Here is a 16,384-nt window from a genome sequence, read left to right as displayed (position 1 = left end):
GAATGTGCCCTCTCTCTTACCCAGATTCTCACTCTTTGGATCATTCTTGGTGTATCTCCTTGAGGTGGATGTTGGGTAGTAGTAAGCCAGTAAGCCATGAAGGTGCCATGGAGTTCAGGGCACGATACTGAATAGTTTTAAGATGAAGGAATGTGAGAAAACAATATATTGAATCGTTTAAGATGAAGCATGTGAAAAAACAAGCAGGAGGGTCACTTTGGCCATTCCCCCTGCACCACCCTTCTCCCCTGAATCAGGTGATAAAACCTAGGAAGAACTATAATCTTCCCTGATGCAGGTCATGGGAACTTCATGTGAAAGGTGCCTTCCCTAGATCCAGAGAAAACTAGCAGCCTCTTCTCTGAAGACAGAGGGACACACAGGGGAATCTGAACACACAGACCTCATTAAGTCTATTTATTACCACAAGATCACACTCTTACCTCTATCATATTTCTCCATGACTGTCTTCTCTTCATCAAATTTTGCATTAAAATACTCAGGTTTAACTGGTTTTCTTCAAATCTTCATTTCCTTATGAAGGCTTTAGTGTCATGTGAAGGAACACAGGGAACTTCACCCCCAAATATGGCTCCCTGATATAACGAGTATCCTGGGCTTTTGTTTGTTGGAGTCTCACTCTGTTGCCCAGGCTGGAGTACAGTGGCACGATCATGGCTCACTGCCACCTAGAACTCCTGGGCTCAAACGATCCTCCCACCTCAGCCTTCTGATTAGCTGGGACCACACATGTGCACCACCACGCCTAGCTAGATTTTTTATTTTTTTGTAGTGACAGGGTCTTGTTATGTTGCCTAGGCTGATCTCAAACTCCTGGGCTCAGGCGATCCTCCCACCTCAGCCTTCTGATTAGCTGGGACCACACATGCGCACCACCACGCCTAGCTAGTTTTTTTATTTTTTTGTAGTGACAGGGTTTTGTTATGTTGCCTAGGCTGATCTCAAACTCCTGGGCTCAGGCGATTCTCCCACTCTGGCCTCCAAGAGTACTGGATTGCAGGTGTGAGCCACCACACGCAGCTGAGTATTTTGAATTAAAGGCCCTCAGAGATCAACAGATGCTAGAAGAGACCTTTCCCCTATCTACATAAAGACTGGACAGACCCACCAAGGAGGACAATTGCTTTTCCTTCCCCTATTCCCTCTCAGTCCTCTACCTGTCCCAAAGTAGGAAACAATTATTTCTGGTCCCTTCTTGGCGTTTTCATTGACCGAACTCACATCACAGTCAGGAAGACTAAAGTCTGCCAACAAATCTGGACAGACTTTTGTCCCAAATGACTGTCCACTGTGTGGGCCCAAGCGACTTTGTCCCAGACCATTGTATGCTCTTCAAGTCCATTGAATTTCTTTAAAAATCATCTACTATCTGCCTACATCCACACTTCCCCATTTGCTTTCCCCTAAGATGTAGGGTATGTAAGTGTCTGTACCCCATTGGGAAATTGGGCACTCACTCCGCATGTTCATGTAGGTAATAAATTTATATGCCTTTTCTATTAATCTGCCTTTTGTCAGTGATTTTCAGTGAAACTTAGAGGGCAAAGGGGAAGCTTTCCCTCGGCCACAAGACATGAAAAACTTGTATGCTTTTTCTTTTTTAATCTTTTGTTATAGGAGCCTCAGCCCTCAACCTAGGATAGGTAGAAGGAAAGATATTTTGTGTCCCCATAGTTTGTACATAGGGCAGGGGAAGCATTTTGGAGCTTGTTTTTTTCACACATGGGTGGGTGTTCAGCTCCCCAGTCTGAATGGCATGGGGACTTGAGGCCTAGTCAGAAGCATCCAGATACACACAGTACTGCTGGAGCACCCTCCCCTTCCATCAGCAGCAAGCGCCCCCTGGCCAATCGAAAGCAGAATCACACTCTTCATGCACACTTACGAAATAATAATGACAAAGTAACATCTGAAAACACGACAGGAAGAGACCACTCGGAATTTAAAATGACATTGCTCTGGATCAACTAAGAACAGTTTCTTTTTATTAAATCATCTATGAACCATTTAATGGAGATGCTCCTGAAAGGTGCATCTGTAATTACAATGGTGCCATAGCTGTATCAACAGGGGAGAGCTCTCAGCCAGGAAAGCACAAATGCCACGGAGAGTTTACAAAGAATTTGGCAATACATGTAGGTGTGGTTTTCCTATAATTACAAATATTCTTCAAATAAATACACCTGAATCACATAGAAAAAAAATACAATAGCCTTATAAATGAGAAAGAAACCAATATACCTCTCCAGGATAACAGGTTTAGAATGATCTGTGTGTAACCAAAATGCCTTGGCAATGTGTTTGCATCTTGAGTGACAATCAGAGAAAGAAGCAGTACATATTTTCCATTATACACATCTATCCTGTACAGAGTCCGTGATAGATGAACAGCTGCAAAATTCCAATTTGTTGTGTGAGTAATGACAGCTAAGTGTAAAATATTTGCAAGAACTGATTGTATATTGTTTGCCTACTCATCACTATAATTTTAAACCTACATACACCAAACCTACGATTATTTGTTTTTTAAAATGAAGTTATTTCATCTACATTTATAATCTTTTTCCCCCTTCCCTTGGATTTTCATTATAGCTAGTCACTTTCCCAGGAAAATTCAATATGTTAAAGTATTAAAGAGAAGCAAATCCAATTTTAATCCTATGTTTAAAAATGAAAAGCATCTGCCATCACCTAACAAAATATCCTCCATCACCTTTGTAAAGTGAACATTAACCTAAATAGATGTTAAATTGCTCTTTTCCCTACCCTCCTCCGCCGATCTCATCTCTCCCCACAAGGCAACCTCGTTAGACTAGCGCCTCTTCTTTCTCACACGTGTGCTGGATTACAATTTAAATGCAAATAACCCTGCACCTCATTATCTAAGTCCGTGCAGATTCAGTAACAGTTGTCTGTGCTGAAGCCTGTGAAATCAAACGGAGGTTCATCTGTATTCTAACACAAGGATTACTTAGAATAATTTCAAAACAGCAATTCATCACTGCTTTGAAATTAAACACTGGACTTGCAGAGTGCCTAGGTTAGGGAGGAATGCCTTCCTTTTACCACACAGGGAGGCCTTTCCACAAAGGCAATGAGATAGGAACTTTTACTGTAGCTGTTCAATTAGTTCCCAATGACACTAGATAATTGAAATAAGAGACTTCATTTTAATACGAATACAGCTAGTTGAGTGGAAAAGATACATTTATGGTAATGCTAAGCACACTGAGAAGACAATCTATATGCATTCCAAATACCACTAACAAGAAAATTATCAACAATTATTTACCAAACAGACGTCACTCCGGAAGACATATTTTTTATTTTTTATTTTTTGCAAAATCATCTTTCAAATATAAGGTTATTTTAAAATAATTCTTTGGTTAAAGTATAATTAAAATAAAAAGTAGAAACTCCTCCAAGTCTTTCACTACAGAGTGAAAAATATCCCCCTCTTTCAGCCATCAGATGGCCATTTAATCAGCCATTCAGATTCTATGAATCTAAATGTAATGGAAAACACTGTAATCTGAACTCCATACTGGGGTGAGCAATAAGCTCCTAGCTACCAATGCAGTGATGGTGAAGAGAGCCTGGGAAAATGAAACCCCCAGCTTATGCATTAAAATGTGCCAATTACTCTAGTCCATGGAGGAATAGATGCGGTATTTTAAAATCACAGGAAACAAAGTTCTATCTATGAATAACACTGGGGCATTATCAGATTGATGTGGCACACTTGTGGAAGAAGGAAATGGTTTCAGACTTTCAATCCCAGATTACATCATTTAGTTAATTTCTTTTCACCTAGTTCATTTCAAATAACTTTCTACATTAAAAAAAAAAAAAAATTCCTGCCAGGCGCGGTGGCTCATGCCTGTAATCCCAGCATTTTGGGAGGCCGAGGCGGGCGGATCACAAGGTCAAGAGATTAAGACCATCCTGGCCAATACGGTGAAACCCCATCTCTACTAAAAATACGAAAAAATTAGCCAGGGGTGGTGGCACGCACCTGTGGTCCTAGCTACTCGGCAGGCTAAGGCGGAAGAATCACTTGAACCCAGGAGGCAGAGGTTGCAGTGAGCTGAGATTGCGCCATTGCACTCCAGCCTGGAGACAGAGCAAGACTCCGTCTCAAAAAAAAAAAAAAAAAAAAATTCCTCTGTACAAGAAAGCATTGCTTCTTACCTGTCAATTCCTTCCTTGCCCTTCCTTCCTTCTCCTCTCCCTATGCATCATTTGTTCTAATAAGCATCAGCTTAGATCAGAAAGAACCAGCCACAACTTGAGGTTATATATAATATTAGTCTATAATTTTTGGATGTATGTGAAATTGAGTAATATAGTTGTCTGTTTCTGTTATTATACCTAGATTCCACATGATTTCCAAATAATTTCTCAGTTGCAGTACAAGTTTCATTTTTTAAATGGGTAAGTGTGCAAGAACAATGTGAATTCGGATCATTTGGGCCATTTTGACAAGCAATTTGAATAATGAAAGCAGAGAAATACACTCTGTCTTGTTTTCCACCTAAATTACTCAGAAAATTATTTCAGATGTCTATCTCCTTTTGCTTATATAGACCATTGCCTAAGGCAGTGTCCATATTGGACTAGCAACAATGGATTGTAGCCCAGTCAAACAGATGTATCAGGTCATCACAGGACTAAGACAACCTCGAGAGATGGAGCAGATAACCTATTCCAGACTCTATTTCACAGTTACAGCTACACTGCTACAGTTTCAAGGTGAAACATTCAAGCATTATTCTGAGCACTTAACGCCCACAAAAATTTGTGGTGAATCTGTTAAAGATTATGGATCTGATTAAACAGTGGATTCACTTCATTACAAATACCAGAAGAATAAATGGTAGCGCCAGTACGTTAGTTGTAATGTGACTTTTAAGACCTTTATTGGGACTATTCCCCCACAACATTTAAATTAACATGTCACCACAGGTCTATTTCCATACCCAGAAGGTAGGTCAGCGTTTTTGCAATGCCAGAAGAAACCATGATTTGTTTCTCAAAATGTAAAATACATGACATATTTTTCTAAGTGTCCTAAAAAAATACAATTATAGGCCAGGCATGGTGGCTCACACCTGTTAATCCTAGCAATTTGGGAGGCAGAGGCCGGAGGATCGTTTGAGCCCAGGAGTACAAGACCAGCCTAAGCAATATAGTGAGACCCTGTTTCTGAAAACAAAACAACTATAATCCTTTTTCTGATTAACATATATAGCCAGCATCCTTTCACGTCCTCTTCTTTCTAGGGGTTATCAAGTTCTAGTTTCAAATACAAGCATAGATCTGTTTTTATATACCATACATTTTATGCATCTGAGTTTTGAAATGTAGTCAATGTTACTACAACATATAAAGATTCATTTTACACTAACTCATGTTTCTTTAAAGGGCTGGCATTCCACTATGCACACATCTTCTACAGCGTCAACTATACCACAGCGGACCATCATCTGTGGCCATCAACTGTCAGATAGTCACACAATTAAACAGACGTTGGTAACTGATGATTTGGTTTGATTGTCATTTATTTTTCTTTTAAATAAACTCCTTCTAAATGCAGGAAGTAAGCATAATGAGAAACCACAGAATGTGGCTCTCCACATTTCCTCAAGTAGCCCTACCTTTATATTTTAAATTATCATAGAAAAACAAACAAGACGACAACACAAGTAGCAGTGCAGCCATGACTGTCATCGTTTAAATTAGTTCCCTGACTTACTATACATCCCTGGTATAACTGGTGCATTTGTGAATGTTCTGTTATGGTTGACATGTACGTAAATGTACAACAACCGGACCCTTGGTATGGTTTGCAAACATATCCATATTGCACAGAATGAACTTCTTGCTACAGGTAATGTATCTAACATACATCCGTCCAAAATGTGACATCCTTAACTAGTTAACATAGTCTAGAATCTAGGGGCAAAGACAAGCAAATATTGGTGATTTAGAAATGCAGTAGCACGTTAGGCTACAACATGTGTCATTCCAAGTCACTTCCTATTTTGCAAATTCTTTGCTCCTGTGATTAAATACTTCACACATGTATCTTATCTTTCCTCCTGAGTATCCAAAAGTGCTTTGGAGAGCAAAAGTGCTTTGTCTCCCCATTTCACAGAAGCAAGGGGGGAAGGGCTGTAGCAAGAAGGGCCAGCAGCTCTAGAGAAAAATGTGGCAGTACCAGGGTAAATGTTAGCATCCTTAAGCGCGTGTCTTCAGCCAGCGACACTGGTGTGTGGGGTCTAGTGAGGGTAGGATTTCATGTGTAATCTAAAAACAACTTTCTTCAGGGCATGTTTGCTAATAATCTTAAAAGGATTCCTCAGCTTGGCTCTGCCTAACTAAAAAATGGAGATCAAAAGAAGACTCCATTTCCAAACTGCCTTTTCAGTGCTCCCCCAGCTGGTCCGGGCACACTCCTTCCTCCTGCATCCCTTAGAGCGGGTCAGCGGTTCCCTCTGGAAGGAATGAGGCCCCTTAGCTGTGCATACCCAGAAGGAAGGAAACTTTCTCTGCTGTAGCAGGTGCCCCAATTTAGGAAGACAATTCTCCAAAGCCTTGTGAGCTAGGCAAGAGTCCAGAGAGAACACATTTTTTTCCCTCTGAATCAAGTCTTTCATTTACATAGTCTCATCTGAAGAACTTTAAGTGTGAAAGGAAATATGCTAAATTATTCTGAGCTGTCCACTTAGAATGTGGTGTGGATCTTCCCACTGTTTTTAAACACACAAAAAGACACATCTCCAAAAGGTCTTTTCTTCTCGTTCTGTGATTTATTCTTGAAGCAAGGTCTCTCTCCAGTTGAAGCCCCCAGTTGGTCCATGGGTAAGAGGAAGGATTGGTGGATCTGTCAGCTGCCATATTCCAGTTTCTCCTAGTTCTTCACAGGAACAAAATCCCAGATATGGGATCTGAAGTAAGAGTTGTAAAGAAAGGGGACATTAGAAGATAGGTTTACTGCTTTAACTTTTACCTAGGTACAAAGATATTCATGTGGCCCTAGAGAATTGCGGTCAGGAATGAATAGAGGCTTTGTAGAAATTCATTCCCTTCCCTTCAAACATCAGTAAATAAAATAAAATGGATAAAATGAATAACTTAGAGGGAAAAGTATTTATACTGCAAGAGGATTCATCAGAAGGATCTGCTAAATGGTGACCTCCTCTAACATAATTAAGTCATTGTTCATAGATTGCTGCTTAACTGGGTGAAAAAAAAAGAGGACCAAAATACATAAGGCTATAATGCCAGGAGTTAATTCCTAATTGCCAGTCAAGTTAAAAGGCAGCTCAAGGCTGGGCACAGTGGCTTCTGCCTGTAATCCCAGTACTTTGGGAGGCCGAGGTGGGCGGATCACTTGAGGTCAGGAGTTCAAGACCAGCCTGGCCAATATGGCAAACCCTGTCTATACTAAAAAAATACAAAAAAAATTAAACGGGCTTGGTGACGTGTGCCTGTAATCCCAGCTACTTGGGAGGCTGGGGCATGAGAATCTCTTGAACCCAGAAGGTTGCAGTGAGCAGAGATCATACCCACTGCACTCCAGCCTGGGTGACACAGCAAGATTCTGCCTCAAAAGAAAAGAAAAGAAAAAGGCAGCTCAAACATTTCTGAAATTATACTTGAACCCATTGGAAAAGATTTTTCAATTTCAAAATATTTGTTTCACCCGTTTTTTTCTCCTTATGAGTCTCTATAACATTCAAAGCTGAAGCTGTGTTCTCCCTCACTTCAGTCATCACAGCAATTTTAAAACTTATTTTTGTCTGTGTCCAGAGCTGCATTTACAAACAAGACAAAATTCTGTCTTCCAAATGAGGACAGATGCATAAATAACCTTTTCAAAAATGTGAAAAAAAAATCGCAATTGAGTTTGAACCAGGTTCTCTGGTGGCAGAGAAAGGAAGTATGTAATTCGCCTGAAGGGAAACGTGTGGGAGGCAGCTGACCAGAAAACCTCTCCCACAGGCACAGAAAGGAAGACTCCAGATGTGTGGGGCAGCCTCATGGGTTTTCTGTCTTGTTCCTGGCTTTGCCTTTTAGCCTCCTCATTTTTCCTTTTTTTTTTGAGATGGAATCTCACTCTGTCACCCAGGCTGGAGTGCAATGGCGCCATGTCTGCTCACTGCAACCTCGGCCTCCCGGGTTCAAGCAATTCTTCTGCCTCAGCCTTCCAAGTAGCTGGGATTACAGGCACATGCCACCGTGCCCGGCTAATTTTTGTATTTTTAGTAGAGACGCAGTTTCACCATCTTGCCCAGGCTGCTCTGGAACTCCTGACCTCCTGATCCACCCACCTCAGACTCTCAAAGTGCTGGGATTACAGGCGTGACCCACTGCCCCCGGCCAGCCTCCTCATTTTAAACTGCTGCATGTCTGGAACTACCTTCAAGGACCTGTCTTTGAGTTAAGCTTTTGAATGCTGTCTTTTTAACTGACAGCTATTAATCCAATCCACATTCCCTCAGGGAAATCCAGACAATTTGCTTATAAATCCTAGATGCTTCCTACGTTTTAGCTCTTAGAAGCTAGAACTAGCTCTAACACATTGTTTTTCTAACACCAAGGCCTAATAAAATGCCCTTCGCAGAGTATCATTCAATACATCTTGGTTGAGTGAATCGATAAATGAATATTCCCAGCATAAACACGTGCTCAAAGAACTTAGTAATCAGCCAGTCATTTTGCTGACCTCAAACTACTAGCCACTACAGACCCCAAAGAACAAGAATGAATTACCTTTCGGACCATTTGTACAAAGTCCTTGGAGTTCTGAGGTGACAGGCCCTGAAGTTGGCAGGTACACGCTTCAAGGGAAGATGCGTGGGCCACAATCAGGATGTTATTTCCTGGGGGAAAATGGCAAGGAATAGAAAGACTGTTTCTATAAACACATGGAAATACTGGAAGCTAACTAAATGCTCTGGAGGGGAATAAACACACTCGAGAAGACAATTTGCCTAAGAAATATTTTGAAAGCGCCTTGTTATTGTTAAGGCAGCTTAATTTTTTTTTTAACGAAAACTTTTTATCTTAAGTTACAGATTGATGGGACCAGGAGTGATGGCTGATTCCTGTAATCCCAGTTCTTTGAAAGAATGTGGAGGGAAGATCATTTGAGCTCAGGAGTTTTGAGACCAACCTGAGCAACATAGTGAGACCCCATCCCTATAGAAAATTAGAAACAAATTAGCTAGGTGTGGTGGTCTATGTCTGTATTCCCAGCTACTTGGGAGCTGATGTGGGAAGATCACTTGAGCCTAGAAGATTGATGCTGTAGTGAGCCATGAGTGCATCACTTTACTCCAGCCTGAGTGACAGGAGCAAGACCCTGTCTCAATAATAATAATAATAGATTTATGGGAGGGTTACATACATATACACATACATACATACCAGCGGTCCCATGATCCCTTCATCCCAGCCCCTCCAATGATGACATCTTACATAACTATGGTATCAAACCCAGGAAATGGACACTGGTACCATACACACTGCGTATTCAGATTTTAGCAGGCGTGCAAGCAGTCATTTGTATGTATGTGACGATACAGTTCCTGCAATTCTATCACATGTGTAGTAGCTTTGTGTAACCACCATGACAATCAAGATACAGAACTGTTCTATGTCCACAGGACTCTCCATGCTACTCCTTCTAATATAATTTTTTTGAGACAGAGTCTTGCTCTGTCACCAAGGCCAGAGTCCATTGGTGCAATTTCAGCTCACTGCAACCTCTATCTCCCAGGTTCAAGCGATTCTCCTGCCTCAGCCTCCTGAGTAGCTGGGATTACAGGCACGTGCCACCATGCCTAGCTAATTTTTGTATTTTTAGTAGAGACAGGCTTTTATCACGTTGGTCAGGCTGGTCTCGAACTTCTGACCTCATGATCCACCCACCTTGGCCTCCCAAAGTGCTGGGATTACAGGCATGAGCCACTGCACCTGGACTCTAGTATTGTTTTAAATGTTCCCTCTGTAGAACTGTGAGCACTTGAGACTTTCTGGTTGATAGAGCATGTTATGTACCTTTATGGTAGTGAGTGGCTAATCAATGAAAACTGGAAGGTGAGAATCATCCATAATACTGTTGCTCATGGCTGTCTACTGTTAACATTTGAATATAAGTATTTAAACTTAAAAAGTAAAAAGAGATGAAGGGAATGTCCATACTTTTTTTGCAATCTTTTTCACTAAAAAATTTATAGTGAACAGTCTTACATATTAAATATTTGAGCTCAAGGTTTAGAAAATTCAATAGCAGACACAGTGGAGCCTTATAGAACACAGCTCTTGGTTGGTGATAGCAGAGAAGGGATGTGTGTTTGTGTAGGTGTGTTGTGTGTAGGTGTGCTGGATCAATTATAGGCAAAACAGTGGCATTCTAGAGCGTTTGGAAATTGTAAGAGGGAATCTCTTTCACAGGGTGAATGATGAATAGCTATAATGCAGAATTTGAGTTATTAAGAATAGTAACTAAGTCCGGTGTAAACCCCTGTAATATCTACTATTTTAGTTACTTAGAGAATATTACAAATTTAATGTGAAAGTATCTGGAAGAAAATCTGGAAATACATTTCTTTCCTAATAGACAGGTTAGCCTCAGCAAGTTGGAACTTCTTGAATAGCCTATTCGTTACAGAGAAATGATCATGTATGTAAAGAATGGAGTCCAGAATAATACCACCTACCTTTACTTTTACATTCACTTATTATTTCTTTCGTTACTTGGAAACTTCTACTGATATAAGTATCATAGGATTCTGAAACAACTAATTTGCTGACTGGAATGTGAGGTCTGTAATAGAAAAATGAACAAAGGAAATGAAAACATTTTGATCTTGAGACAAAGAAAGATATCACTCTAAACTTTTATTTCAAGGCCTTCCTAAAGTTCCCATAGATATGTTTATCCATTTCCCTAGAAAGGAGAAAGGCATAGGGAAGGGTATTTCCACTATATGAACATGGAGTGGAAATGTACAGAAATAATGGTTATGTGTACGGCGTCACAGTGACAAGCTGAAAAATCAGACATTCAGTGCGTGTTTCACCCGTGGGATAACATATAAACCATTGATTGATGGTCCTAGTCACATAGCGAATACAAAGCAAAGCAGAGGTGCAACCCTCAACCTATTTAGATCAGCAGGGATTTTAGATCAGCAGGGATTTCCCAGGCCTCTCTTCAAGAGCTGCAAGGATAGGTTTTAAAAGCAGATATTAGATCCACCTGATTCTTTGTGAGTTTATAACATTTTCACGTCTTTTCCTTTTATTTCTCTCTTAGTCTGAACACAGACCACACACTTGGCAGAGCATAAAGATGAAAACCCAGTTTCTGCGCTGGAGAAGTTCTCTGCCTGTGGATGGGGTGAAGAGGCTATTGATGTAAATGATAATTAGAATACAATCCACAAAGGCATGTGATGTTGGCTGTGTCCCCTCCCAAATCTCCTCTTGAATTCCCACATGTTGTGAGAGGGAGTTGGCGGGAGACAACTGAATGAGAGGGAAGGGTCTTTCCCATGCTGTTCTCATGACAGTGAATAAGTCTCATGAGATCCGATGGTTTTAGAAAGAGTTCTCCTGCACAAGCTCTCTCTCTTTGCCTGCTGCCATCCCTGTAAGTCGTGACTTGCTCCTCCTTGCCCTCTGCCATGATTGTGAGGCTTCCCTAGCCATGTGGAACTGTAAATCCAATTAAACCTCTTTCTTTTGTAAATTGCCCACACTCAGGTATGTCTTTGTCATCGGTGTAAAAATGAGCTAATACAGCATGGAAGAGGATGATAAAAGCGGAGCCTCCTGTCCTGGTGCCCCCGTATGCCTTCAAACCCAGTCACCAATGCCCTCGGGGCCCGCCTCTGCCTGCCTCCACCCCTACTTGACTATGTAGAGTTTCTGTGTTGTTTCTGGTCCACAAGATGTTTATCTTGTTTTCTGGGTACAACTATGTCATTTCAGTTTTCTTACTTTGTCAGTTTTCAATTATGTCTTTCATTGCTGGGTGTTTAGTGCCTAGTGGAGGTGTGGTGAGTTCTCAAAATGAATTCACATGGTTTCTTGATCAGAATACACTGTTACTGCTACCATTAGCACTGAAAATATTTACTCAGGTTCCCATATGTGTCAGGCTCTGGGCAAGCATCCTACTTAACATTCTTTCAGTCTAATCCTTCCAGCAATGCTTTCCTAAATGCTGTTTATGGATGACAAACTCAGAAAGGCTGCGGCTGACCTGCCTACAGTAATACTGTATTCAACTCTTAGAACCTGGGTTTGAATTTGGGTCTAGGTGAGCCCATCCTCTACATACAGCTTCTGACCATGTCCTTGTTAAGCCTGCCCATCTGTGCGCATGGGCTTTCTGCCCAGAGAGGAAGAATGCCATTCCACTTGAAGGAAACTTGCCCTTATCCTGCATTCTCTCAACATGCATGTTTCTCCTAGGAAACAGCCTTCTGAGTCTCACAACACCCTGGGGGATAGGTAGAGACCTGAATCACCACTTGTTAGGGCTGTACCTCACTGTTCTGGAGAAACTCTTCTCCTCTTTTTTCTCTCCCCATCCCCACCTCACACCCAGTTCCATCACCATTTATGTCACCTGATCTCCCAGGCCCGTCTCTTCCCCACAGTGACAAAAGACCACATTGTATGGCCCAGGGAGTCATTTCAAGTGTGAGACGAGGTTGTAATCTGTGAGATCTATGTAGGTGAAGAACAGGATACATGCTGGGAGTTGGTTCCTCCTGATCAGTTCTTGCCTATGGCTTCTCCCAGCACCTTCAAGTGAGGCCTGTGAAGATATTCTCTATTACCTTAGCCAGAAATAGTGTCCAGTGTCTGACCAGCCATGATGGGCTTGGCCTGAGTCAAAGCTTCCTCACCCCTGTCAGCAGGATGTGCCCTGCTGCTAGCCACACCTGTAGGGCCCGTACTGTCCTTGGAGTCAGGTGGCCTTCCTGCCAGCCACTCAACCTGGCAATGCAGTGCTCTGGAAGTCAGATGGTGTCTCGGGGACAGTACCCTCCCCCAGATATTCTCTTGCCGCGATCCAGGTTGTAAGCACAGGCCTCTGCTTTAAGCCTCACACCAAAGTTTGATTTGTTTCCCCTCTAATGCTCCAGATCCACGCCCTCCCCTAATCCCCTGTCTTCTGAGTCACAGCCCTGTTCTGCAGCCCCACCCAGCTGGTGTGGATTTTGTTTTTTCTGCCTTGCTCCTCTGGCTCAAATCCTGAAGGCTGGGGTTGCTTTTTAAGACCCCAGGCCCTTGGTCTTGCTGCCTGTAGATGGTGCTTTGCTATCAGTCACCAGCCTGGTTAGCTTCCGTGACTTGGCTTTCAGTCCCACCTCCCTCCTGTTCTCTTCCTATCCCTGCTGCAAGGTGAGAGGGCTCTTTCGGCAGAGCCTGCCTGACTCACACTACCCTGGCTCTCAGGGCTTGCCCTTCTGCCTGTCACCACGTATCCTCAATCATTTGGGCACCACTTACTTGCCTCCAAAGGCCTGTGCATTTGGTGTCATTAATTTCATAGGGAATTAGGCTCCAGGGCTGTCTCTTTCACATGCTTAAACTTTGGTTTTCTCAACTGAGTTTTTCAAATTAGAGGCTCCATTTCCTCCCCCGATTCCCTCACCAAGCAGACAATGGTTGGTTTGAACTCTGATTTGCTGGAGAGGGAAAGGCAATCTGGAATAAGGACTGTGTCCTGATCCCAAGTTCCCGACATTCATCTTTCTGCTCACACTGCTGGTGGGGTGTGTATCTGAGTGTACATTGACAGGCTCAGCTAGAATGATTCTGGAGACCCTTGAAAGGCAGCTTGGGAGGGATGGCAGAACATACCTAAAGGAAATATCAAAGACATAGTTGACCCAAGTTGGTCTGGATGGGGCTGGTGGTGAATGACGAAAGTCATTTCACCGATGTTGGTGGAAACTCCCCTCTTTCCAGGCCAAAGGGATGGTGGCTTTTGGATGGGGACAACGATTTATTGCTAATTCCCTGCAAAGAACAGCAGAACAGTGGCCAGAGAGGGGACAGAACAAAATGTGAATGAAGTGCATTAGTAGGGGATTCTGTTGATCGATCTAATTTTATTTTTGAGGAGTGCCAATTCCTTTAAGACAAGAAGCAGCAGCACGTAACTAGTTAATAGGGTTATCTGAGGTCTTATTTGCTGAGAAGAAAAAAATGAGTATGGAAAAAGAAGATATTCTCTATTACCTTAGCCAGAAATGCACGTTGCTTTATTTGTGGTTCTGGTAGGTATTTCAAATGAAAAGTCAACAGGTATCACAAGTAAGAAAGTTCTGCTTATATTGACCACTTGTTACAAACTCTGCCTTAAGAAATGTGAGCTGACTGGCCCGAGTGCAGTGGGGCTTACAACTAACTGATCACAACCAGTTACAGATTTCTTTGTTCCTTCTCCCTTCCCACTGCTTCACTTGATTAGCCTTAAAAAAAAGAAATATGAGCTTAATTCCCTATTATACTGGTTGTGACTATCTGCTCCTTCTCAAAGAGATTTTTACGAATGCCAGAGTAGACTTTCGATAGTTAATGTAACTATATTATTATTGACTGATTCTTTTTTTTTTCTTTTTTAAAAGGTGAAGCTTCACCGCGTTGGTCAGGCTGGTCTTGAACTCCCGACCTCAGGTGATCCGCCCGCCTTGGCCTCCAAAGTGCTTGGATTACAGGCGTGAGCTACCAGGCCTGGCCTGATTAATTCTTAATTGTGTACATGTGGATTATTCACCTGTAAGCAATCTACAAATACTTTTTAAAATCCCAGCACAGTTGGGTTTAATGGAAAAAAGAAAGGAACAGGAATGAGATGACTGCACAGCAGACTGCACGGTGCTTGGCACGTGGAAAATGATGAAGAAAGGTTATTATTATTATTGTCATGTGTGATCACTAAATGCACATATACCTTTAGGCAAGCCTTTTGAACTCTCTCCTGTATAAAAATGGCTAACCTACATTCTGGGGATGTAGCAACAATAAATAAAGACAACACAGATGTTTAAAAATGCTTTGAAAAACTAAATGTAAAAAAATCTAAGACAAGACATCATCCTCTTCCTTATCACTCCAATCTTCTCAACTGCAACAGCACTAGCTGGTGCTTATTGCTAGAATGCAAAATGGCTTTATTACACTGAAATAGTATAATAAAGTCAGAAAAATCCAACACGGGGCTGACGCTGGAGAATCTAATCCACACGAATGCCAAATATGAAAACAAATGCTGGCTTTTCTCCAGTTTTGATTTCTAAAATCATAGCTTGATTTCTACCACTATGGACAACTGCCTGTAGGTGACGTCTAGCCGTCTCCTTCCTGAAGCTGGCCTAGAGCTAGTGCGGAAAGCACTTCCACACTGGCCTCAGTAAGCAGCAGTTTCCAAGGCTTACCTGTAGGTTGTATCAACACTCAGGTTGGCTGCAGCTAAGTCTGATGGAGGTATCCATGCAGGTAATGTGTTCCCAGCAACCCATTTTGTCCACTCAAATAAGCCCGGCTCTACACGGATCTTCAAGTGATTTTCTTGTTGTAAACCTTTAGGGGTAAAATACGGTGAAGATGAAGGAAGTGCTTCTATATTCTCAGGCCAATTTGTTATAAAACTGATACATAAGCGATTCTCTTTCCTACTGGCTGTTATATATAGCTAACCAGAAGTGGAAGCACGTGGATTTGGACAAGGGTTTTTAATTTTTGTGCATTATTAACACATGAGTTTAATACTCTTGCCATACTGCCAGGATGTATGCCGGCTTTAAGTCCTATCTAACTTAAGGAAAAAAGCCACAAGTCATTATCCTTGTAATTTATTTAAGGCTGGGTGCTATGGCTCAAGCCTGTAATCCTAGCACTTTGGGAGGCCAAGGCAGGCAGATCACTTGAGGTCAGGAGTTCAGACCAGCCTGGCCAACATGGTGAAATCCCACCTCTACCAAAAACACAAAAATTAGCCGGGTGTGATATCATGCACTTGTGGTTCCAGCGCCTCAGGAGGCTGAGGTGGAGAATCACTTGAACGCCAGAGGCAGAAGTTGTCGTAAGCCAAGACTGTGCCACTGCACTCCAGCCTGGGCAACAGAGCCAGAGGCTGTCTCAAAAAAGGAAAATTGATTCAATTATATGACTATCATAATTCCTCTTTTTTTTTTTTTTTTTTTTGAGACGGAGTTTCGCTCTTGTTACCCAGGCTGGAGTGCAATGGCGCGATCTCGGCTCACCGCAACCTCCGCCTCCTGGGTTCAGGCAATTCTCCTGCCTCAGCCTCCTGAGTAGCTGGGAT

General features: G+C 42.1%; 1 protein-coding gene across 5 annotated transcripts in view; it reads right to left on the bottom strand.

Annotated features, from left to right (window-relative positions):
* Nucleotides 1-1,984: 1,984 nt before the first annotated feature.
* UBASH3B (ubiquitin associated and SH3 domain containing B) overlaps nt 1,985-16,384 on the bottom strand; it is a 160,284-nt gene continuing 145,884 nt past the window's right edge. For all 5 annotated transcript variants that reach the window (XM_035264899.3, XM_035264897.3, XM_002754519.6 and 2 more), the window contains 4 exons: nt 15,495-15,639; nt 10,752-10,858; nt 8,800-8,909; nt 1,985-6,971 (listed from right to left, as the gene is read on the bottom strand). In XM_035264899.3, the coding sequence (XP_035120790.1) occupies nt 6,834-6,971; nt 8,800-8,909; nt 10,752-10,858; nt 15,495-15,639 (500 nt within the window). In that variant the 3' untranslated portion in view covers nt 1,985-6,833. The remainder of the gene's footprint in view (nt 6,972-8,799; nt 8,910-10,751; nt 10,859-15,494; nt 15,640-16,384) is intronic.

The sequence above is a fragment of the Callithrix jacchus genome, chromosome 10, assembly GCF_049354715.1.
Source record: "Callithrix jacchus isolate 240 chromosome 10, calJac240_pri, whole genome shotgun sequence".
NCBI classification, from domain to species: Eukaryota; Metazoa; Chordata; class Mammalia; order Primates; family Cebidae; genus Callithrix; species Callithrix jacchus.
Note: the sequence above shows the minus strand (reverse complement) of the source record. Positions and strands in the feature narration are given on the sequence as shown.